Genomic DNA, 23,800 nt, shown 5'->3' with positions numbered 1-23,800 from the left:
GTGTGAAGTGGGGGGCCCTGCTGATCGCCCCCCTTCCCCTCGCCAAGGGGATCTGTGTGCAGCCAGACCAAAATACTGATGAACAAAATCATGTGACAGACAGCAGTGGCCTTTAATGTGTGCACTGGGGTCCTCAGGGCTGCCCCCCATCTGTGCTAAGCAGAGGAGGCTACAATCAGCTGGGAGGTGGGGGGGCAGCCCAAGGGCTGAGGTTTCTACCACTGACACTCTCCTTCCCCCCTGGGACTTACTCAGCCCCTGCCCTCAAGCTGGGGCAGGCTCTAGAGGTGGGCGCATCCCCTTCCACCCAGGACCCTGTCAGGGGAGGGGTCCTTTATGCAGCCAGCTTTTGATTGGGGGAGAGGGCAAGAAGTCCAACTTCTGGCTTAGTGAGACAGGATTTGCCATGGCCACATTCTGCCAGCACCCTCAGCTGTGTTGGGAATTCATTTTGCTTAACTCCTTCAGACACCAGCTGTGAGGGCTAGTCCCCCATGCAGGCTGATTACTCGCCACACCGCCCCCTTCAGCCCCTGAATGAGCAGCTCTAGGGCTGTGGCCAGAGCCCCTCCTGTTGCTGGCTGACCTTTCCCCCGCAAGCTTCTTCCATGAGCCCCTAACTTTAGCTTTTGTGTGGCCCCATGACTGAAGAAAGGCCCTGGCCCCTGCTGTGCACCCAAGGTTGGCAGAAGCCGGGGGCTTAGCTTGCTCTGGCGCTCGCTGCTAAGCTTTTGGGGCTGACTCCATGGAAAATCCTGGCAGAAGCTAGAAGTAAGGGAAGCATTCAGCGGGAAGGGCCTCCCCTGAGCTGCATGGGGAAAATACCCAGCTCTGTTCGTGCTCCTACAGACTTAGCCGAAGTCTCCCACCCCCAATCTCCACTAGCTGCAGAGACACCAGCCTATTCCCTGTAGCTTCGCCTATGGTGACCATCTCGAGAAGGGAGGGCCAGGCCCTCTCTGCTCCCCGCCGAGTGTGCCCCGGGGTTGTGCCCCCAACGCACCAGTCAGTCCTCAGGGGAAACACGACTAGGCAGCCTGGAGTGCAGCCTGACCCAGCGAAGTGGCTCTTCACTACAGCTACGTGCTGGCCCTGCAGCGGCTTCGTCCCTCCCATTTTGCAGGGCTGGCATTTGGGGGGCAGTGAAGGGGTAAGAGCACCTGCCTGTGTTCCTGCTGGGGGGGAGGGGAGACTGAAAGCTTAGACCCCCCTCTCAGGGTACTACAGGCTGTTCGTGCAGCTGACCAAGGCCTGCCCCCCCTCCCAGGGACCCCCGGAGGACAACGCTGAACCGGGCCCTGTGCTCCCGCCAGCAGGCTGGCTCCTGTTCTGTCCGCCTCTCACCTGCCCCGAGAGCCCCAGAACCCGCTGAACGTTCCCAAGGACGTGGCTACAGACTCAGCATGAGGGAAGCAGAGTGGATGAGTTGAGAAAACAGCGGCCGTGCTGTCGTTTCATGGGAGCATGTCCGTTCACCCAGAGGATTATGGGAAGCTGGCCTCCATGGCGGAGCTGGTGATCTCGTGAGGTCAGGTGTCTTGGCAGTGCTCTCTGGAGAGGATGGAGCCCACCCCCACTCCTCTCGGGAGGGCTCAGAACTGCGAGGCGCTGCTGGGGTCGCACTGCAGCAGCCGCACGATAGAGGGGTCGCTCTTGGCACCTTTGATGAACTCTTCCAGAGAGAGTTTGCCTGGGAAAAGGGAGAGAAGAAAGGACCTGGTGTGTCCACCGCCGGGTCAGCTCAAAGGCTGCCTGCATCTGAAATCAGCTTGACCCTTTCCAGGCCAGGACCAGCCCCCTCCACAACCTAGCAATACAGGGCTGCGGGTTGCAACCCCTGAGTCAAGAATGCACGACAGAGTAATTGTCCTCTCTCTGCTGCAGCTTGATAGCCATGGGCACCTAGGGGGAGGGGAGCCTGTCTGGGAAAGGGCTTCTCAGAGCCCTACCATGTGAAATCTCCTGTCGGCTGGGAACGGGCCCCAGACCCCCAGAGCAGTGAGGATGGAACTGCTATTCCTACAACAGTGCCTTGCCTGAGAGCGAGTTTACTGAACTGACCGTAATTAAGGGGACATCAGCCCCAGACTGTGGAGACCAGACATCTTCCCATGCCCTGTTCTCTCCCACCCCAGCCTGGGTTGGCTTGGCAGGGGAAAGTTGGACAGACTGAACCCAGTGCCCAGGAGCGGGCTGCTGAATTTCTCCTTATCGTCTTTGTCCGCACGGCCCCCCGTGATGCAGGGGATGGCTATTATCCCCAATAGGCAACTGCGGTGCAGAGAGATTAAGGGTGATGGAATCAGTGGCAGAGCAGGGCATTGCACCCACATCTCCCCAGCTGCACCGTGGTGCCCTAACCACTGGGCCACCCGTCCAAATAGCCTTGCCCTTAACTGCAGGGCCCAGGAAGTGAGAGAGAGAGAGAGTGTGTGAGTGAGAGAGAGAGAGAGAGATGCCACTCTTGGGTTTGCTTTAAACACAATCAAGCCTGCTGGCCTTGGGCTTAGCCCCTCCAAGGAGGCAGGGGTCTAGGCCCACAGAAGACATTGCTATATCATGGCACGGCCACAGGAGAGCAGCCCTCTTAGTCTCACCCCGCCCTCCCCACAGTGATCCCCCCCCGCCACCCTGTGAAACGCAAATGATGCATTTAATCAGTTTGCGTGTCTCTGATACTAAGACTCCTGGATTTAGCAATGAGACCTTTATTAATCTCCCTCCGTCTCCTCTCATTTACCATCATTATTAGTATCCATCTGTCGGAAGATTTTTTCTGTTCTCTTCTCTGGAGTCGATTCATCCTCAGGCATCTTCATCACCGAGGAAACCATTTTGTAGATGGCCTAGGGGAAAGAGAACAGGACAGAGGGGGAATTGTGGCCTCTGCCAACTCAAACCTGCAATTGCTGTTCCTAGGGGTGGGTGCTGGGGGTCAGTGGAGGGGTAAGACCCAGGTGGAGTAGCTGCAAAAGCCACTTGGAAGACACGGAGCTAAGGCACAGAGGGCTTGCACCTGCCTTTGCAAACAGGGTTTGGTTTTATATTGGAGAATGAGCGTCTTTTAAAAAAAACCTAGTGGGATAAGCCTGTTAGTGGCATCAACTCCCGGCATGTCAGCAGGGAAATAAAATGGAACAGACTTGATTAAACAAGATCAGTGTAATAGCTACTGGGTCATTTCCTCAGGCTGCTGCAGCGTGGCATCTGTAACTAAGATTCAGAGTGCTGGGGCTGTGGTGTTAATTCCAAAGCTAGCCCCAGACCTGGGGGAATGGTGGTGATGTGCTGGTGCGCGCGCCCTCCCGCCCCCTGCGCCCCCCAGACCAACTCAGCCCGTCTCCCCCAGGGCCGTTCCTGGCTGCCCACTGGACACCTGGTAATGGCCGGCTCTGCAGACGGCAGGTGTTACAGCCCTGGCTTGGCTGTTCAGGGGAGTTGCTCTTTTCTCCAGTTTACAACAGAGTTGGCTGCTTGTACCCCCAGCCACTCAGGACAGCCACATCAGAGGCAGCCCCTGGTACAAGGCCACAGATGGACACTGGGATGATCTGGTGAATGGGGCCCAACTGCTGCTACCTCTGCTCGGGTGATGCTGCCGCTCTGTTCCCTAGCGAAGCGGCTGCAGTTCTCACCTGGCTGCACTTGTGAAGAGTGGAGGGGGCTAGCCCCAGTCCAGCAGCTCTGAAAACACCAGGCGCTAACAAGCTGTCACCCACAGAGGGCAGAGAGGAGCTGGGGAGGCCGCCTGCTAGTTCCCCTGCGAGACCTTGACTCAGGTGAGCCCCACGTACCGAGCTGGGTTACCCATCCCAGGCAGGCAAGCCAATGGCTCCTGCTCTTGGAAAGTGCAGACCCCAACCAGGGCTGGTCCTGGGATGAAGGGAAGCAGACGGTGCCCCTCTGTACAGATCTGTGTCCATCTGATATTGGGACAAGGCCAATGACTATACTCCCTGCAGGGGTTCGTGCACAGGGTACCCCCTCGAAGGGGCGGAAAACGTGCCCCTCATGTCAGGTCTCCTATGCTCAGACAGTGGAGTAGAGCTGGGTCTCCTCTCTCCACTAGAGACCTAGCCACCAGGGCTCCAGAATGCCAAATGCCAAGCCAAGAAGCCTATTTCCCTCCCTGCTCCCCCATTTCAGTTGCTCCTTGCCTTGGGCCCTTCAAGGATTTGACTTGCAGAGGACAGACTCGGTATAAAGGGCTCTGGCTTTCAGACGCTCCACTGCTCCCCCACAACCCCCCAAGCAATGAGTGTCCTGGGCTCCTGCATCCTGCTGCGCTCCCACCTGGCTCATGGCAGTGAGTGCATTAAGCCCTGCCAGGACCAGCTTGATCCTTCCTGCATCTCAGTGGGAAAACGGAGTCAGCCATTAGCTTCGACCCTGGATTCAAAGCCACGGTTTCCCCCACAAGCACAGGAGCTTTCACTGCCAACGTACCAACTCCTCGGCTACTAGGGCAGATTTTAAATCCCTTCTCCCAGGACCTAAAGCAGCAGAGACCAGTTTGGATGAGAGGCCAGTCTCTTGCTTTGAGAGCGACATTCTTTGTTTCTGTGAAGCACGTGAAAAGCGGACGCCACTGAAAGGCAGCATCCTGGCCTTTCATCGGAGAAGGGAGATTTTGAGCAGCCTCCGCCTGCAGAGGGCAAGGCTTGGGGGTCTGGACTGCATGACCTTCTCCCAGCCCTTCCAGAAGGCTGCCCTTCAGAGCCAGGCAAGAGACCCATGATGGACAGTCACTTCACACTCTGCCCTCTGCTAATCTGTCCGGCTCACCATCCCACCATTAAATTCAACTCTTCAGTCTGCTCTTGCCCCTCTCAGCATCACTGCTCAGCGGAGAAAGGGAGGGAGGTTGGGCCACATGCTGAGGTGGAAGCCAAGAGACGCAAGCTTTTTTATGATGTGCCTTGTGGAGCCCAACCCTGCCCTTGTTAAAGCACATACGTACGCACCCCCCCAGTCCCTGGCCTGACAAGCCTGTGAAGGGAATCTGCTCCTCCTTATAAAGTCCAGCCCCCACCCCTCCATCCTCCCAAATGTCATTAACCTCCAGCCACTGAATCCCACCTGGTCCCTGCATCCCCTTGACTGACAGACACGTGTGGCTTGCCTGCGTTAGCCCCTAAGCAGTGCTAGTCCCTGGGGCAAACAGAACAAACCTATCTGAGCCAATTCCCAGCCGGACTGCACCCTGGCTGGTTGCTGACACCAGGGCTGGGTGGAGGAGATGAGCTGGGGTGAATGACTAGTCAGAGTGCATGGCTCTGGAGAACTGGCCCTGTTCAAACTAGTCCCAACTCCCTGGGCAGAATGCAAGATTAGTGCCTATGCAGCATTTCCTAATGAAAGGGGCCTACATGGATGCCTGGATTTCAGCTGGCTGAGACCCTGATCCAAAGCCCATTGACATCAAGGGGAATCTTTCCCTTGACTGCAATGGACTTCGGCTCAGGCCCATAGGCAGGGCAATACTGTAAGCTCATCCAGCTGGAGTCCCAGGCAGCAGAAGCCCAGGCACAAGGAAGCCACACAGCCGGAGAGAGGGAGTTGGGGAAGGAGGTCGTGTTACCTGCACGATCTCCAGCATCTCCTCCCGGCTGATATAGCCGTTACCATCCAGGTCATACATGCTGAAGGCCCACATGAGCTTCTGCTCCAGTTTGCCCCGGGAGGTGACGCTCAGGGCGATGATGAACTCTCGGAAGTCGATCGTGCCGTCCCCGTTGGTGTCGAAGGTACGGAAGACGTGCTCGGCAAACTTGGAGGCATCGCCATAGGGAAAGAAGTTGGCATAGATCTTCTTGAACTCCTCCACGTTCAGGATGCCGGTGGGACAGTCCTTGAGGAAGCCCTTGTACCACTCCTGCAGCTCTAGATCTGAGAACTCCGTGTTCTCCCGCAGGTCCTGGAGCATCTCTGGACGCAGTTTGCTATTCTGCTTCCCCATGGTCACTTCACAGCCTTAATCTGGGCCTGAGGAGCCAAATAGATGAGAGGCAGATCTGGTCAGTCCCTCTCCCAACTACCAGCACCCTTCCGGGGGTGGCGGGGTATCTCAACTCTTTCCTTGGCTACGAGCACCCATCGTGGACTCAATACTGGACAGACTGGGTGAAATGCTCTGGCCTATTCTACAGGAGGTCAGTCTAGATGATAGAATGCTCTCTTCTGGCCTTAACTCTACAGCTCCCGCCTCTAAACCAGCCTTGCACAGGACTCGGCACGACTGCCCCACCCAGGAGCTGGCTAGCGTCCTGCGCAGCGTTCTGGTTTTGTACAGCACCGAGCACCGTGGGGCTCTAAGGTGTTTTGGGGATATAAATAGTAGGTTAGGATTCACTCAAATATTACAATACCTAAAGGAATATTGCCTACCTGAGTCAGAACCACCACCCCCAAATACAGCCATGGCAGGAATCTGGACCCCACTGAGCCAATTTAGAACTCACTGCCCCATGGAGTCAGAAAGCTCCCATCCCCCTAGGCAGCCCTGGAGACATTGTCCTTCTCCTTCCCAGCACCTGCAGAACCAGCGCACTGAGCAGTCATCCCGCAGTGACCTACCACAGGCCCGTTGATGCTGCCAGGTCCCCTCCCCGGCTCCATTGCAGAAAAGAGAAAGCGTTTGCTCAGCTCGAGCAGCTGCTGCTGGGGAAGGTTTCTGCATGGAGGTGGGAGGAGCCATGAATCATCTTTGATTTATTACTAGGCGCAGGGCTGGAGGCGCTTTAGGAAGAAGGTGAAGAGTCTATGTGGCCGCCTTTCACACCAGGCATTCCCAGGGCTGCGCAGAGAGACTGGGGCAGGGGGACGATGCCTCGAATTATAAGCAACTCTCAAAGTTACTGCGCTGCAAGTAGCTACGGCAGAGATTTTGCTGGGATGGTCTAAACACCAGGAGGGCAGGAGGAAGACTGGAGAAGCGTTGGTGCACAGGGGAAGGGGAATGATCCTTTCCATACCTCTCAGCCCAGACCACCAAGAGCATCTCCTGCCTTTCACCCAAAGGGTTGGCCCCACTGGAGGCATCGCTGCCCCTGGATCTGCAGGAAGCAGAGCTGGCCCATGGCCCCTCTCCTAAAGGTGTCCAGAAGAGTGAGATTCTGTCTCTTCAGTGCAGCCCTCACCAACAGGCCCTCACGCTCTCTAGACTCCCCTTCCCTGCCACACACCCTCCAGATGGCTGCCCTCAAAGCTCACCCCGAAGTTGGAGTTGGTGCACAATGCAGCTGCCAAGGGAGAGGAGCAGCTGTCAGTGCCCAATGTGGAAGCTCCAATCTCTGCCCTGGCTTCTGGGTCCAGTTTGGAGGGGTGATACCATTTAGCGCTCTGAATAACCTAGTGGGGACAGTGTCTCCTCCAAAACCCTGCATCAGGGTGGCCCTGGCTGTAGGATTCTCAGGTCCTGTCTACACTAAGGAAGAGACCATGAGAATATTAGCCACCAGCGTGGCAGCGGAGGTACGCGTCTCAGCCCGATCTCCACTAGAAAACAATACAGTCCTCAGCATTGCGTCCCCACTGTTTCGCTGCATACACAGGACAAGGCCGCTTTCAGCCACACCACTGGAACAGGACAAACTTGGCTGGAGCGCCGTGTGTCCTGCTCTCGCCAGTGGAGCAGCAGCCAGGAGCGTGTGAAACAAGCTATTTCCAGTGTGGGCAGGCAGGTCTGTGCACTGGGCTCACCAGCTCAGCCAGCCACTCCCATTCCTTCCCCTGATACCCTTCCTGGCGCAGGTCAGCTTCCCTGAGCTCTGCTGGGCTCTCTGGACTGGGTGCTGCAGAGTTCAGTCCTAGCCTGGCTGGGCAGACACACGGGGCTGGGGTTTACTGCAGCCATTCGCTCAAACACACCACTCGGCCCAGCTCGGCCAGCCCCCAAGCAGCACAGGGCTGGCAGCTGAGTTGTGCTAACGGGAGTTTGTAGCCTGTAGCTGGGTCCCCACTGCACCACTCACTGAAGCCGGATGGGCCGGCTGGCTTGAGCTTAAACCACCACTTAACCGGAGCCAGAGATTTCTGGGGGTCAGGTCTGAGACAACACACGAGTTATGCCTTGAGCTAACCCTGCCATGGAGACAAGCCCTTAGCCATCATGCCTAAGAGGAGACAGCCTGCTACTGCCTATTCCTGCAGGGGCTTTAGCCCCTCGTTCATGCCATGGTCCCCACCCTGGGAATTCACTCCCCTGAGAAATCCCAAGTCTGCCTCACAAGCATCCTTGTAGCCACTCCGGCTCCGGGCGCCACACGGCAATACGAATGAGCCCAGTACTGTGGGCGCCAGGAGGAGAGGAGCGCTGGGTAAGGACGGTCATTAGAAGCCAAGCACGGGCATAACAGCTCCACAGCAAACTGGCAGCAGCAACCCCTGAATGATTCCACCCCCTCATTTGAATAGTAATTGTCAGCCTATTAACAATCACATCTGTGCAGCCAAGCCCAAGCAGCAGGGTTCTGTTGGCACCAGGGAGTCAGACACACAAGATCACAGGGCAGAAGACAACCAAGGCCCCTTCCCCTTCCCCTCCCCGTTAAACGCTTGCTTTTAGGCCTGCGTCTGGTGAGCCATCCGGGACGTTCATGTGCCATTTGACACACCCCTGCCCGCTGGGCAAGAGGGAGGGGAGAGGGGCTGGACAGCGCAGGGATTTCCACGTAATTAATCGTGGCCACGTAAACAGATCAGCCCTGCTTAGGAGGTACAAGTTCTGCTCGGAGAAGGCTGCCAACCCCAGAGAGGGGGAGTCCAGATCCCACCACTGAGAGATCCTGAAGAGCAAGGGCTGTGGAGCAAGGGAAAATTCCCATAAAGAAAGAGGCTCAGGATCCTGATCTCTGCTAGGGACCCACATGCTCTCACCTCCTTGGCATTCAGCCTAAATGTCATAGAGGATAAGAATGAAAACAACCTGGAGCCACCCAAAATGATTCCCTCACCTGAGCAGAGGGTCATTTGGTCAGGCTAGCCCTCTTTGGCTCCTTGAATTATATCCCCATTAGCCAGCCCCTCAATCATTTTTGTTGCTCTTCTCCAAATTCCCCCCTTACCCCCCCCCTCCCCGCAGCCTTCCAGCTTGGCTAGCAGCTTCTAAGAACAGAGCCCGACTGCAGAGAACAGACCAACACTTCTGGGGAGCAGAGATTGGAGCCGGGGATATTAGCGCCGCCAGGACTAGGCGGTACCAAGGGTCAAAGGAAGCAGGCACCATTTGCTGTGTAGTGGGCGATTCCTCGGTCAGTGCGACAGAAACGCTTGGATTCGTTACCTCCCACTGGACCTTTTCTGTCCATTCTCTGCAGCCAGAGCCTTTTATTCTCCTCACTGGAAACTCATGCAGCCTCTTGTAATTACCCATAAATTCAGTCCTTTTCCCGCCCAGTGCCAGGGGTGCAATCAGCCATCCCGAGCCCCCAATATCTGGGCACAAGCAGCAGGACCGGTCACAGCACTTAGGTAGCTCTGGGGATACAGAGTCTTTTCAACAAGAGGGATGAGGTGGGCACCTAGCTGATGCTCAGAGACACTGGGTTCCCTTCCCAGGGCTGCCGCCAACTTACCGCAAGTGGTCGGGCAAGTCATTTATTCAACACCTCTGGAAAATGAGGGTGACCCCCTGGCTGTGCAGTGTGTTGAGTCTGCCCCATGGAAGGCGCTGGGGAAACACAGAGTGTTGGCATGTATAACCCAGACTGGAAGTGAAAGGGAGATCAGGTCAGTGCATTTCCCTCTGGCTCCACTTCTCCGCCTCCTCATGGAGGATCTCCATGCGATTGGGTCAGGTGTTACAGAAGCAATCCAAGAAAACGGAGCCCCCCCCTTCCCCTCCCTCATCCCCCATTTCCCAGCAAGGACTTTCAGTTCCACTAGCTCTCTTGGCTCCCCTCACGCCCCCCATGTGCCGGCAGAGAGAGCTCCCCGCATTCCCCCAACGAGAGCTACTTGGGCCATCTGCCTCGTGTGCAAGCCATGGGCTGATCAGTGCTTAGGGAAGCCCATGCAGCTCGAGCCAGAATAGCCTGGGCCCACGGAGCTCAGTGGATCCTGATAGATGCCTTGGAGAGGGAGAGTTCTTGCAGGGCAGCGCACTGACGCCCTTGGAGGTGAAGAGAGAGAGGAAATTACCTGTTCCAAGGCACCAAGCCAGGCAGCCGCACCTGGCAAGCAAAGTGCCCTCTTCAGGAGAACTACTGGCCACAGGAGCAAACAGCACAGCTAGGGAGTAGCTCATCCAGGTTAATGCTGCAGGAATTCCAGAGATAGGAATTCCAAGGTCGTTCCATGGCAAATGGGAGAGGCAGATGAAGAGGAACCGAAGAGCAGAGAGCATCCTGTGGAGAGGAGACGACCATGTGTCCTGTCCACAGGGGAGCCTTAAAGGAAGCAATGAGCCAACGGGGCACATATTATAGCCTAATGACAGTGAGCTGTGGCGGCTGTTAGATACAGAACCAGAGGCTAAGTGCTCCTCGCTGTCACAGCATTGTTAGGCCATAAAAGACACCCTGCCGTGGCTTATTAAAATCAGACTCTCCAGAGGAGAGCCAGGCAAGGAGAAGACAGATTTCTAAGCAACACTAATTGGGTGCAAGGTTAGATTGGAGGAAAACAGGCCCAGAGTTTTAAACGAAACAAAACCATTAACCTTGAAGGGAAGCAAATGCATGAGTCAGTGTTTTGATTTGCCTAGTAGCATTGCCAACGGGCGTCATTCAAGGATCAGGGATTGGAAGGTTGAACTCAAAAAGTTGTTAAAAGGAGGCTGTTGGGCCGATTTATCGCCTCTCCACCCTGCGACTGACAGATGCCAGGGAGGCAACCCTAAGTGAAAGAAGCCTAGTGCCAGAAGCCCAAGTCTGCATTTTTTGGGTGCTCATGACTCCCAGGGGGTCCAGGTGGGCAAGGGACATGAGATCAGATTAACTTGGAGCCAATGATGTCCCACTTCAGGGTCTCAGCTGTTTGGAAGAACAGGCAATGGCAGAGGTCACCACGGGTCACCACGTGGCAACTATCAAATCCAGCACAGCGTGACTCCTCATGGGCCACCTCCTTCCTCACAAGGAGGTGAACGGAGCAGAGGGTTTTTTAAATGCCAAATTAGCAACTTAGTGACATGGATGAGCTTTTCCTTCCCGGTTTCGCCTTATTGCAACTGCTCAGTTAAATATTGATGGTTCTAGTCACGTATTGCCAATTTGGTTACGTTGGATGCCTTCTCCCCCCCCCCCCCAAGAGCCCGGGGGAAACACAATCAGAGCCCAGCAGCAGCTCCGTGCAAGAGGTTGCCGATGTTCTCCAGGTGGCCTGGCAGACAAGGTGTTCGTGTGCAGGCAGGAGCCCACACTTCTGTTCCTGGCTCTGCTGCATGACCTGGGTTAATCACTGCGCTTGTTTCCCAGCCGACCCTTGTCTAGTTACACCGTGTAAGGGGCTGTCTCACTAGGTGTTTGTACAGAGCCTAGCACTATAGCTCAGTGGTTTGAGCATTAACCTGCTAAACCCAGGGTTGCTGAGCTCAATCCTTGAGGGGGCCACTTAGGGATCTGGGGCAAAAATCTGTCATGGATGGCACTTGGGCCTGCTGTGAAGGCAGGGGACTGGACTCAATGACCTTTCAAGGTCCCTTCCAGTTCTATGAGATAGGTGTATATATCTCCATATATAATAATAAAAAAAATATTAATACTGGTGAGTGTCAGTCTGAAAAATTCTACTTGAAAAGAGCATAGAATATATGATCAGTGTTCCTCCCACCCCAGTTGGATTCAAGGCCTTAAAACCACAATCTGTCAGAGGAAAAGAAACAGTCTTTTTTTTTTTTTTGCGGGGGGGGGGAGGAAAAAGCTTTTCTGAGTATGTTCATTTCCCCTTGCCGCCTGTTTCTAGCAGCGATGGCTGCACAATGTTCCCGTTCAAGCACAGCTGCACAAGGAAAATGATACCAAGGATGCAGTTAGACTGGCTCTGTCCTGCAGACCTCAACTGTGTCTGGTTGGGCGGCTTTCCTGCAGAAAGGGGTTTGCCCAGCGCAGTGCAGAGGGGGGTCGAACATGCTTTTTACATTTTGCAATCACTAAAAGGGTTTGACTTTTTTTTTTTTTAAAGGCAGCCCCAGGAGAGAGAAAGCATCACTCAGGTTGGGCTCTGCAGAGCTATGCTGCATACATGGGAAGCAGTCACTGAATTCTGCAGTCATGTCAAGCAGGCGGGTACCTTTATTCACATACCCAGTGCCATGGAAGGTCAGGACTACGCCTGTGAGTGGGCTGCTCACTGGATTTAGTGGCCTAATGTGCCAGAGTGCTGAGAACAACCGGAGTTGAGCTCTGGAAAAATCTGTCCAGAAGTGTTTGCAGGATCAGAGCCCAAGGGCATGGGGAGAATTGTACAAGGAGCTCCATGCAGGCAGTCCTCTGCCTCCCTGCAGAAGCTCCAGTGACTCCAGTGGTGGATGAGAAGGAGGTGGTGGGGTGGGGGTGGGAGATTGGGGCCTATTAGAGAAAAGAGTCATTTTTCCTTGTTTTCTGTACATTTAATTTAACGTGATCTGAACAGTCACCAGCATGGGAGCCAGTGGGCCAGCCAGGCACATCAGCTCCTGCCTGCTTGGCTTCTCTAACCTTGCTCCCTCCACTCAGAGTGCCCACGTCTTCTCTCCCCGGTGCCATGCTGATCCAGCTCAACAAGCCACTTGTTCAGTTAGGAAGTAACGAAGGAGGATGCTGGAGCCGTTTGCCAGAGACACAGGGCAAGCAGGAGACATGAAGCTCCATGCACTCAGCAGACTGGAAAGCCCCAGAGATGCACCTGCAGGGTGTAGGCTGATTTGCCCAGGCTGAGCTGGGATGCAGTGGTAGAGGAGAGGCATGTCTGCCTGTACATAAGCTGGTGGAAACAAGCCCAGCCAGACCTACTGGGACAGGGAAGGAAGAAAGACCGTGTCCTGCAAAGCAGGGCTTGGATGGTCTTTCTCAATGTTTGCCCCTTAGTTTAAGGGAGACTGGTTCTTGCAAAGCAAAAATAATCCAGGATGGCCCCCGCAAGATAAAAGACTCCAGAACAGAGATTCTTTACGGCCCCAGAGCAGGGGATGCTCCCTGCAGCATGAATTCAGGCCAGGAACATGGGTGCATCTCATTCAGAATCCATGCAGGGACTTCTTACCACAGGAATTCTTCCTTTCAGAACCCAGCACCATGGGCTCTCCTTTGCTCACTTCGTCATCACAATTTAGAGGCACTTTCAACATTATCAGAGCCAACCTCTCACATTTCCCCCCTTCCCTTGCACCTGCTCCCATGCATCAGGGTTGGACAATCTTTGGGTTTCTGCAAGACAACTTAAGGCAAGGATCTCCGTCCCATGATCCAGCGAGATGCAGTTTTGGGAGGTGGGGTGCAGGACCAGTCCTCACGCTGCAGGAATCCAGGGTCGCGATGCACTTTGCCGAATTTATGGGGAATGCTCACAACTCACTGGATATTTGGTAGATCTTCAGCCAAGAACATACATGGAGCAAGAGAATTTAAAGAGTGACACCTGTCACTGGTTCAGTGTCTTTGTGAAGTGACATGGGCTGGGGTCTCAATGGGAGCTTGCCACTTGACTCAAACTTCAGCTTGGATCACCTACCAGAAATAAATCAGCCAGTGCCGGAAGAGTCCTTCCTCCCCGCACTGAGGCAGGGCTAAGAATAGGTAGGAAATGCAGCTGCCATGGGAATGAGTTGGGGGAGGGGGAGGAAGTCAGAGAACTGCCAAGCTGTTGAGAGATGAAGTCTTATTTCTTTTTAAATTCACAGCAACCTTCCAATTCTCCGCTGCCCCATTCATTTCAGCAGGGAGAGAAGATTTATGCCTTGACCCACATTGGCTGTCCAGGTGGCAGCTTCCCAACAGTTAAAGCCATTTTTACTATCGTTATGACGCTTTCGGTTCGTTTCCTTTTAAGCAGCTCTCGACAGCGCAGTTTCCCGAGTAGTGCAGCACTAGCCAGGTGTCTCTCATGGCTAAAGAGGGATCATTAATCCAGCTGGGGAGAAAGCAGCCTCAAGAACAGGAGCTGACCTCACCTTGAAGATCTCAAGGCCCCTCGCCTGGGGTGACCGGAGCGGGGGGCTACCGCAGGACAAGGACAGAGACCCTGGACCCTGAGCCAGCCCCAGTTCGGAACAAAGAACTCCGACTCTGCGCATAGAAAGGGACCACTCCAGCAGGAAGTTCCATCATTCCAGTTCCTGAAGGACAAGTGAGAACCAGCTCTTGCCTTCCTTGTACCGGCCTGGGTGTGACACACCACAGTTGCCATCCACTACTTGTGCTAGTGACGGCACGGCTCACACTTACTCGTGCATGCACGCACCTCCTCTCCAGAGTGCGCCACAGAGTCAGCTCGCTAATCCTCAGGCATCCTTGTGAGGCAGGGACTGCCCTCCTTTGATAGATGGGAAACTGATGCATGAAGAGATTAAGGAACTTTCCCAAGGTTGCAAAACAAATTGGTGGCACAGCTAGGAACAGAACCCAGCCTTCAACTCCCAGTCCAGCCCCTTAGCCCCAGGAACATTTCCTTTGCCAGAGGCCTGCCTCAGCATTCACAGCCTGTTCCATATTGGCTGAAAGCTACAAAGGGACTAAATATCAGAGGCAGGGAAAACTCCTGGTTCCTGGTCCTGTGCTCAGGCCTCTCTGCATTACTACTCTCCCCCACTGAAGGAGCTGCCTCTTGATCTTGTTCTGAATATTTCTGAGCCAAAGGCCCATCATTCATATTCCAGTGCTGGAGGCATTGGTTAACGGATGGCCCTGCTGTTCATAACCAGATGTCAGTTAGGGGTTGGATTGTGCCAAGAAGCGTGAGGATTTATGGCCCATTTAAAGTAACTGATTCTCTCATTATCCCGTGTCCTTTTCTATCCTATTGCTTATGCAGCTGAACATTGTTTGCCTTTTTCACTGGCACTACACAAGAGAGGGTGGAGGTTCTCATGATGCCAGGCACAGCGATGTGCAGGGTCTGTGTTGGTGAATTTAGAACACAGCACAACGTGCGTTCATACTATTCTTTCCAGCATGCGTGGCTGCATTTGCCAACAGTGAATTTCATTTTCCAGGGCGGGGGTCCATTCCCCTCGCTTGGTCAGATTCCTCTGGAGTTTTCCTGAGGATTATCTTTTCTAGGTTCGACTAGCCTAAATAACTCATCTGCAAACATGCCTCACATTTTGTCACATCTTGCTGCATTTCCTCTCCACCCTCCACTATTAATGAGGTGATTTGCCCATCAACTGCAGAGCATGGCATACTGGGGCCGCCTTCTTTCCTTTTTTATAGGCTCAGATGAATAGTTGTCTTTAAAGTTCACTCAGCCTTTATGTCTTACGGATGTTGCAGGCATCTGGCTTTTTTGCTGAACACAAAACACGCTCCCACCAGAGCCCACCCGATCGAACTCCCATGCTTTGAAGATTAGAACGACAAGGTGGAAAATCTCAGCAGTTTTAGGAACACTGATGCCATTAGTCCATTCACACTGCGGCAGTCCTCACCGGCACTGCTGGAGAATGTTCCCAGGGCTGGAGCCTCCACCTATAAGGCTGGGGAACCATTGGGTGAAACCACATTCTCCCACAGTGAGAACAGGTGCTAAATACCCCACTGGCTCAGGGAGACCTGGCCCGCGCGGCCAGAGCTCTGCTTGGGCTGGGAGTTCTCCTAGCTGAAGCATTAACAGAACTGGGTCAGCTCCCTTTCGAGAGAAGGTTTATTTTCAGCTCTGCACACTGACAAAGTGAAGGACAGGAACGCAGAGCCAGGCAGAGATGCAGGAAGAGCGGCTTTGCCTGCCTTCTTATTAATATTTAAACAATGCTTTGCAGCCTCTGCCTAGCACCGGAGTCCCAGGAATCTAATCCCACAGATTGAGGCAGGCAGGCGTTAGACAGGGGAAGGGGACTGCTGCTTCGGGTTCTGCAGACTGGCTCAGCCACCTTTCCCCACCCACTCAAGGGAGGTCAGGCCGGAAGATGCCAACTAGCTGCCCTGAGGATTCATGGGGAGGCGGGAGGGCTGAAGACAGACTTCTCTTTGGGGAGGGGAGGGGAAACACAAGCAGTGGCTGTGCTGTAGGGGTAGGAAGGGGAATAGCAAGATAACAGATATCAAGCGCTTCGCTCTCCATGGAGGGCAAAGGGGAACCAGTTCCAAGGCAGGCAGGTTTGCATCCCAGCAAGGCCGGCTCTTGTTTGCCTGCAGATCGTGCTACGCCATCCCATAGGCTCTTCCAATGTCAGTTTGATGCTCCACACTCCCCTCCGGCCCCACCTCCACCGCAGCCTCATTGATTCTCGTGGTAGTGCCACATCCCAGGGCACACACAGAGAGACAGAGACGGGCTGCGGGTCTCTGCTAACAGCTCCTGAGAGGAGGCTGATAAGGACACACTCCATCTGAGATGTCAGCCTCAGCCCCCTCCCAGGAGATGAGGCTGTGTTACCTCCCCTGTTTTCTAGAGGAGGGAAGAGATACACACACAGGTTGGCTGGCTTGGCTGAACAGCAGAGCTCAGCACAAGAGCACCACGCCTCCCGGCACTAGGAATCCCAGTGGGTCCTCAGCACACGACTCCCCTCTCCCTGCCCACGCAAAGCAAACGCCAAAGGGCAGATTTGACTAACTGCACAGACACCAAGATGTCAGGATTTTCCATCAGCTCCATCACCCTCCCACAGCTGCAGTGGCCTGATCAAAGCGAGAACTCAAAAGGCTCAAATGCTCAGCATCCTCCAGCCCAGAGGCTCAGTCTGCCCATGCACCGGCATGAGGCTGCCCTGTTCCCAGCTTCTGTTTGGCGGGTGAGAGAAGAGACGGGTCTGGTCGGTTTCCACAGAACCTTTTCCAGTTCTGGTGCTTTGCTTGGGACTTCAGCGCCTTCCTGGACTCCTCCCTCCTTCCGCCTGTGAGCTTTTTGCACCTAAACCCAGTTCAGCTCAGACAACAGAGCCCGCTCCAGCTGAAATTTTCCAAGGCACCTAAGAACCAGACTTCCACCGAACTGCAAAGGCATCTGGGTGCCTAATTCCCTGAGACTCCTTGCCAAATCCTAGCCCATTTATACTCCAGCCTCCCCGTGGCTCTGTTGCACTCCCACTTCTCTGCCAGAGTCCCCCCGTCCAGTCCCCCAGCCCATCTTCTCCAGGCAGGCATCAGCTCACACTCTTTACATTAGATGACCCTGTCGCTGCTCAGCAGACATACACCCAGCCCCATCGCCTCCATCCAAGAACAAACTCCCATTCAGAACAGACCCCTATCTGAGCAGTGCTGCCTGGCCAAGTCTCCTGAGCATCGGTCCAAGGCAGAGCCTACCTGCGAACAAGGCCTTCAAGGCAGTTAGTTAATAAGCACCTCCAGGTTAAGTATATAAGAAGCCTGTTCACTGCACTAGCAGTGGGAAGCAGTGATCTAGCACTGGAATGTGCAGCACCCCGGGAGATGCCCAGGGCTTGCAGAAATCAGCCCTGGGAGGATGATTTAGACTCTGCTAGAAGCAGATTTTTTTGCAAACCCCCACCCCCCTGTCCTCACTTAAACATCCTTAATGCACGTGCGTGCACACACCTACCTCCCCACACCTCCTCCCTGAGCGACCCACCCCCACCACAGACAAGACCCAAAATTCTCGGAGTCAATCCTCTACTCACCCACAGAAGAGAAGAGATGGGACAGGAGATCCAGGCACTGGAAATAAGAATGCAAAGAGACGGTCAGTGATCCATTGGCCACACAGACACCAGATTCCCGAATCCAAGTTAGCCAGCCCCAAGGGTCTCAGAGTTACACAGACAGCATGCTCAGAGCCAGCGCTAGGCATAAGCAGACTAAGAAATTGCTTAGAGTCCCGAGCAGCTCAAGGGGGGCCCAGATTTGCTTTTTATTCTAAGAACTTGCCTGTTTTAGTATTGAGGGGCAAAAATATTCCTGTTTAGGGCCCTCAGTGGGTTATCACCGGCTCAGAGCATGCGTCACTCCCAGCCTGCCCGGCAAAATGCTCTGTTGTGACAGAGCCAGCATCCAACAGGGTATCAGATTCTAGAGGGGCCTTCACTGAGAGCTCCCTGCCCCAAACTCACGAGCCCAAGGCCAGAGATTAGAGCACATCTCAGCCATTGCAATCACACACAGGAAAAAGGGGCCCATTCTCCAAGCCGTCCCAGGCCTTACAGACAGATAGCAGCACCTCGACTGGCAAAGCAGGGAGAGTGTGCAGTCAGCCACCCCAGCGTGACATATTGCCCATGGCCGGCACCCTCAGCCAGGTGTGCCGTGGCATTCCACCCCCAGGGGTCTTCAAGGGCATCCCCGTGTTACAATAACTCAACCTACACATTGAGCAGGTCTCAGCATGAGAATGCATCTGTCTCCCATGGAAGGAGAGCATGAAGTGAGGGTTAATCCCTGAAAAGCCCCCCCTGAGTTACTCATGCAGTCCCGTTTCTGAGCAGAGATCACTTCACTCAGTAGAACTCATCCAGGGAGCAGAACCCACTGAGTTCCCGAGGGAGGGTCTCCATCCATAGAGCCCTTTGATGTGCCATTATTTAGGCTTCAGACCCTTCCCCTACCCTGCTGGTTCTGCAGGAGCTGGGCCTCCAGAACCTCAGGGGCAGGGGCACCAACCCCTCTTCTGCTACACAGGAGACTCATCTGCAGAGAGCTCCTCGTCCTGCCTCCGCACCGTTCTCTCCCGGTTGCCTCACACGAGCCTGGCAGACCCCAGTGTGACACGGGGCACCTGGGCTCTCCCGCCAGCTGCTCCTGAGCATGGAGGTCACATACACACACTTCCAGGCAGCAGGTGAAGCAGAAGCAGTGCCAAGGCTTAGGCCAGGGTTCCTCAGAGATTGAATAGCCTCAGTTATTCTCGTTAACGAAGCGGGATGAAGTGAGCAGGCCATATGGATGCCGGCACCCAGGAAGCCGTGCTGCAGAGGAGGGCTGGGCTGCTCTCCAAGGTATGTTATCCAACGCCCCCCCTCCCAGACACTCAGCTTCATGCTCCTCTCCAACGGGATTTGCACATGCTGGCAATTTCCTCCCTCATTAAGCAATGAACCCTTGGTTCACATGACCCAGGGAACAGTGGTGGCTGGAGCAAGGAGCACACAGCCCGGCTGCCCGCTGGCTTCCAGGAACATGGCACAGCATGAGCTGGGCTGACCCAACGGGGAAGGGCATGGCACGCAGCAGGAAGGGTGCCCTGCCCAGCATGGTACCCTGCTCCTGCCCCCACAGAAAGGGGTTTGGGGGTCACAGCAGCCAGGGAACCCGGGCACTACTCCAGGATGGCAGGGCAGGAGGGACCCAGCTCCCCGCAGCACAGCCTAGGCTGGCTGCCCCAGCAGGTTCCCCCTAGCTCAAAGCAGCCCCCTGGGCGAGCCAGAGCGCTCAGGTCCTGCAGCGCCCGGGGAGTCTCGGACTCCCCCCCCCCCCCCCCGCCATGGTGCTGCGGGAGCCCGCGGCTTCCCTGTGGCTCCCGGGAGCAGAGCGTACAGCCGCCAGGGGAGGCGGGCCTGAGCTCGGCGAGCCCCCGGAGGAGACACGGGGAACCCCGCCGCCAGCATGCGGGCAAGATGCGCTTCAGTGCCGGAGATCCTGCCCCGGGCATGCCTGCAGCTCGGAGCGGGGGGGTCAGTGTAGATCTGCCGGGGAGGGGCACAGCAGCCGTCCGAGGAGGGCGGGAGCAGGACGGGGGGTTCGCCTCTGGGAACAGCCGAGTCCCACTGCAACAATGCAGGCGGCTCGCCCCCCCATCGCACGCACCTCCAGCAGGACGGCTGGCTGCAGCCCCGGGAGAGGGCAGCTGCATGCGGCTCCCCGGCTCCGCAGCGGGGGCGAGGACAGGCGGGACAGGTCTCGAAGCCGGTGGGGGGGGGCTGCCTGCAGGCGGCGAGGATCAGAGAGGTGGGCGGGGGGGAATCCACCCCCTGCGCCATGGGGCAAGGACGAGGCACAGGCGGGGGGACCCCCCTCTGCAGAGCGGGCCGCTACAGCCACAGCGTTTGTCTCCAGACCCCCAGCACGGCAGGGGCTGGCGACCCCCTCGGGGAAAGGGGCGAGACCCACCACTAGGACACCCCCGGCCCCCGGCTCCCTGCCTCTGCAGCCCTGCGGCTGCAACAACTTTTCCCCTGCAAGGATCAAAATGGCAAAGCCAAGCGCGGGCTGCTTCCTACCTGCCCAGCCAGAAGGAGAAGCGGCGGCTGCGGCGGCTGCTGCTTTCGCCCCCCCCGTGCTCAAGCCTAGTGCCCGCCCGAGAGCTGCATCCCAGCTGATGCTACTGCTGCTCCATCCAGGGCTACAATGCACGAGCTTAGCAACTTCAGGGAGGGGGTGGCGGGGCTGGACTGGGGGGCGGGGACCTCCTGCAAACCCGGTCCGGGGAGGATGCAGCGGGAGGCGGTGCGTGGAATGTCCCACCTGGAGCAAATCCCCGGGGCGGCTGCCCTGGCTCTGCCTTGTACCTGGCCTGAGTCCCGCCCGCCCGCGCAGCGCCTGGGAGGGCCCGGCTGGCTGCCGCTGCCGTCTGCCCCCCACCCCCGTTTCCCTGGGTCAGGCTGGTGCAGTCCGGCTCAGAGCCCTATACAATCACCGTCAAGGACTGAATGGGAACTGGAGCGATGATTGACAGCTGCTCCCTCCCCCGCAGGACGGCTGCTCCTGGGGGCCAGGGGGAGATGCTGGGACGCCAGCCAGGCGGCTTGGTTCAAAGTTTGCTTTAAAACCAGGCCCAAGCTGGGAATGGGCCTTAAAAACAGGGGCTCCCTGATTAGACGCCCCTGGTCTTGGTGCAAAGCCGCAGCCGATCCTCCAGCTGCTGCGGTGCGGCCAGATGTGACAAGGACACCAATGGGGCTGCAGGGGATCTGGGTACGTTTTGCAGCCAGGCAGTGGGGCAGGCCAGAAATTGGGGGCCGCATCTAAACGGGTGTGTGTGGGGGGGGGTTTAGTGGAGTCAATCGGGAAATGAATCAGGCCAGCAGCCCCCTGTGATGTGATGGGCAGTCTGCTTCCCCTGCCCCTCCAAGGCCTCAAGGCCTGTTTGCACCTTAGAAGCTGCCTGGGGGAGGCTGGGTAGGTGGGTAGGGGGCAGTGAGGGGCAGCAGTTGTGGGGTGGGCTCACTAGCCGGGTGTGTTTGCTGCAATGATCCGCAGTGAAATCCTTAGCAATGTTGCCATTGAAAAAGTTCTCTCCGAGAGTCCCATTTAACCTCTTGGTGTGGGCAATGGGGCAGTTCTCATCTCAGAGCCCTTGTTTCGGGCTGTCTGCAGACTCAGCCAGACAGCTCCAACTTTGAGCCAATCGGGGCACGTTTTCAAGGTTTGCTTTGCAACCGTCGGGATCAGGAACCTAATTAAAAAAAGAAAGAAAGCTGAGACGATGGTGCAGGACCTTGCAGCCAGGGGTGGATTCTTGCGGCTGTGGAATTGCAGAGTACAGGGGCCTTGCTATATTGTCAGTGGATGAGAATGCTGTATGGGTAAGGTGTGCACCTGCATTCTGTATGCTACAGCGCATGTGGGCATGCAGAGTGCCTACCGTGCAGACACAACATTGCAATGCACATATGCCATTGCACTCTACCAGATGGACCCAGAACTGCTCCCCTCTATGTCAGAGCCTCTCCAAAGCTACCAGAGAGTCTCCTTTAGCCCAAGTGGCAATAGGAGTCCTGAGTTTTATCCATGCTATGATGCACACTGGATTGACAACCATGTGGTCCCTACGCAGCTATGGAATTGTTACAGGGCAGGTGTTAGAAATTCTCACACATTTTCATAGTGTGGACCATAGAGAGGATCTTCCCACCCATTCACCATTGCCTTGGCCTCCTCCCCTCCCATGGACAAATGGTGCTCCCTCCCCAGCGATGACCCTGGTCTGGATTGGAAACACAGAGGAGCTGCTATTGGGAAAGGTGGAACCAGGGCAAACTGGCACCTTCTCCAGCTGTCCTGATGAGCATAAAGGGAGACAAACAGGCAAAGAGAAACACACAGGGATTCGGTGAGGTGGAGCGGGTTGGAACTGAGAGTTATCTATGTCACAGGACACACACCTCTGGCCCTTAGGGCAGTGATTTTCAAACTGTGGTCCGCAGACCTCTGGGGAGCCGCTGTGTCTAAGATTTCCAAAGGGGTCCACACCTCCCTTCGAAATGTGTTAGGGGTCCGCAAATGAAAAAAGGCTGAAAACGAGTGTTTTAGGAAATGAGCCACCGGCCAGGGCCAGCTGTGAAAGGGAACGTACATAGCCACAATGATACTGTCGCTAATTTAATTTGTCTCTTTTATGGCCAGTAAGTCACAAATTGCTGCAATCTGGACTCAGCTAGGGCTGACCCGTCTGGGGACTTGACCCCCAAAGCCTCAAATTGAGGCTTCTCAGTTTTGCAGCTAATTCCAGATTATCCCTGGGGGGATTTGGTTTCTATCTCACAATCAGGTGTGTTTCTATTGACATTAAATCTCTCCAGCCTCGCAGGCTGCTTTTCCTAGAGCAGGCAGCTTTTCCTGTTCGCTGTCATGTGCTTTCAGAAAGAGCAATTACTCAGGGGGCAAGACAGAGGATCATTTTAATCAATGCTTGCAGCCAGTGAAATGTCTTCACACTGTCAAATAGAGAGCAGCCCAGTGAAATGCAAGCCAGGCTCAGAGATGGGAGCTGGTCCTTCCCTGCATGAAACCAACGCAACTTCATTCATTCCAGACAGTTTCACTGAGTTCCCCCCATGTCTCCCTCTCGCCCGCCTTACTGTGCCCCAGGAGATGAATGGCACCTTAGCATAAGAAACACACAAGGCCAACAGCTGCTTTAAGGATGCTGAGCATTGGCAGAACAACAGTCTGAGGGCAGGTCTCAATGGATGCAAGGATATGTGTCCCGAGAAGGGGGGGGCGTGTTTGCAGACCTGTGAGTGTCTGTATTTGCTTAGATACATGCATATGTGTGCGTGTGTACATGTGTGAGGACCACTGTGTATATGGGCATATGTGTTTACTTAGATGGTAAATTCTTTGGGGCTGAGCCTGGCTTTTTGTTCTGTGTTTGTACAGCGCCTAGCACTGTGGGGGCTGGGGCCATGACTGGAGCTTTTAGGTACTACCACAATCCACAGAATGCATACTCATAATAATAATGTGTCTGTGCATGTGCCACTGGGAATTCTTATGTACACGTCAGGTGCAGTAGCGTGCATATGTTTAGGGTCCATGTGCATGCATACATGTGTGGGGACACGTGTTTAGCTGTGTATGTACATGCAGGGGTTAAAGTAAGAAAGTGTGAGGGGGAGGGCTACTCTGTCTCCATCCCCCAGTCCACTAAAACAGGGGAGCTCCCTCTGAACCTGGCTCCCCTCCAGCTCCCATCCCTCTCTGCTGGTGCAGGGAGAATTGCCCCTTCTGTTTCAATCTACTTTAGCCACCGCATACAAAGTCACTCAAACTTCTCTGTCCAGGGGTGTTACAGCCCCCTGCTGAACTCAGCACACCCAGCTGGGGCTTCAAGGGGGCAAAAGAATGGCAGAACCGAGATGGCTCCAGCTGTGCCAGGCAAGTGGGTTTCTCTGCTTCCCTAGTTCCACTCTGCAGTCCGGGCACACCAGGCGTTCAATTTGCAGCTGCTGCCGGGAGCTGACGTGGTGGTTCTCATTCCCGCAGCAGGGACGGGGGCAAGCGTTCCTGGGTGGTGTCCAAGAACTGCCAAAAGGGGCTTTGGAAGT

At 55.4% G+C, this 23,800-nt stretch overlaps 1 protein-coding gene across 2 annotated transcripts; it reads right to left on the bottom strand.

The window, feature by feature from the left end:
- Positions 1-93: 93 nt before the first annotated feature.
- On the bottom strand, positions 94-20,276 carry HPCA (hippocalcin). 2 transcript variants are annotated; one of them, XM_032787759.2, is made up of 5 exons: positions 20,252-20,276; positions 17,720-17,756; positions 5,582-5,979; positions 2,741-2,846; positions 94-1,690 (listed from the first exon to the last, which is right to left on the bottom strand). In XM_032787759.2, the coding sequence occupies exons 3-5, from the start codon at positions 5,957-5,959 to the stop codon at positions 1,593-1,595; spliced, it is 582 nt and encodes a 193-aa protein (XP_032643650.1). In that variant the 5' UTR covers positions 5,960-5,979; positions 17,720-17,756; positions 20,252-20,276; the 3' UTR covers positions 94-1,592. The 2 variants fall into 2 exon arrangements, with proteins under 2 accessions (XP_032643650.1, XP_032643653.1); XM_032787762.2 differs by lacking the exons at positions 17,720-17,756; positions 20,252-20,276 and adding an exon at positions 6,577-6,642.
- Positions 20,277-23,800: the final 3,524 nt, after the last annotated feature.

The sequence above is a fragment of the Chelonoidis abingdonii genome, chromosome 25, assembly GCF_003597395.2.
Source record: "Chelonoidis abingdonii isolate Lonesome George chromosome 25, CheloAbing_2.0, whole genome shotgun sequence".
NCBI classification, from domain to species: Eukaryota; Metazoa; Chordata; order Testudines; family Testudinidae; genus Chelonoidis; species Chelonoidis abingdonii.
The sequence above is the reverse complement of the archived record's forward strand: the minus strand, read 5'-3'. Positions and strand labels throughout refer to the sequence as shown.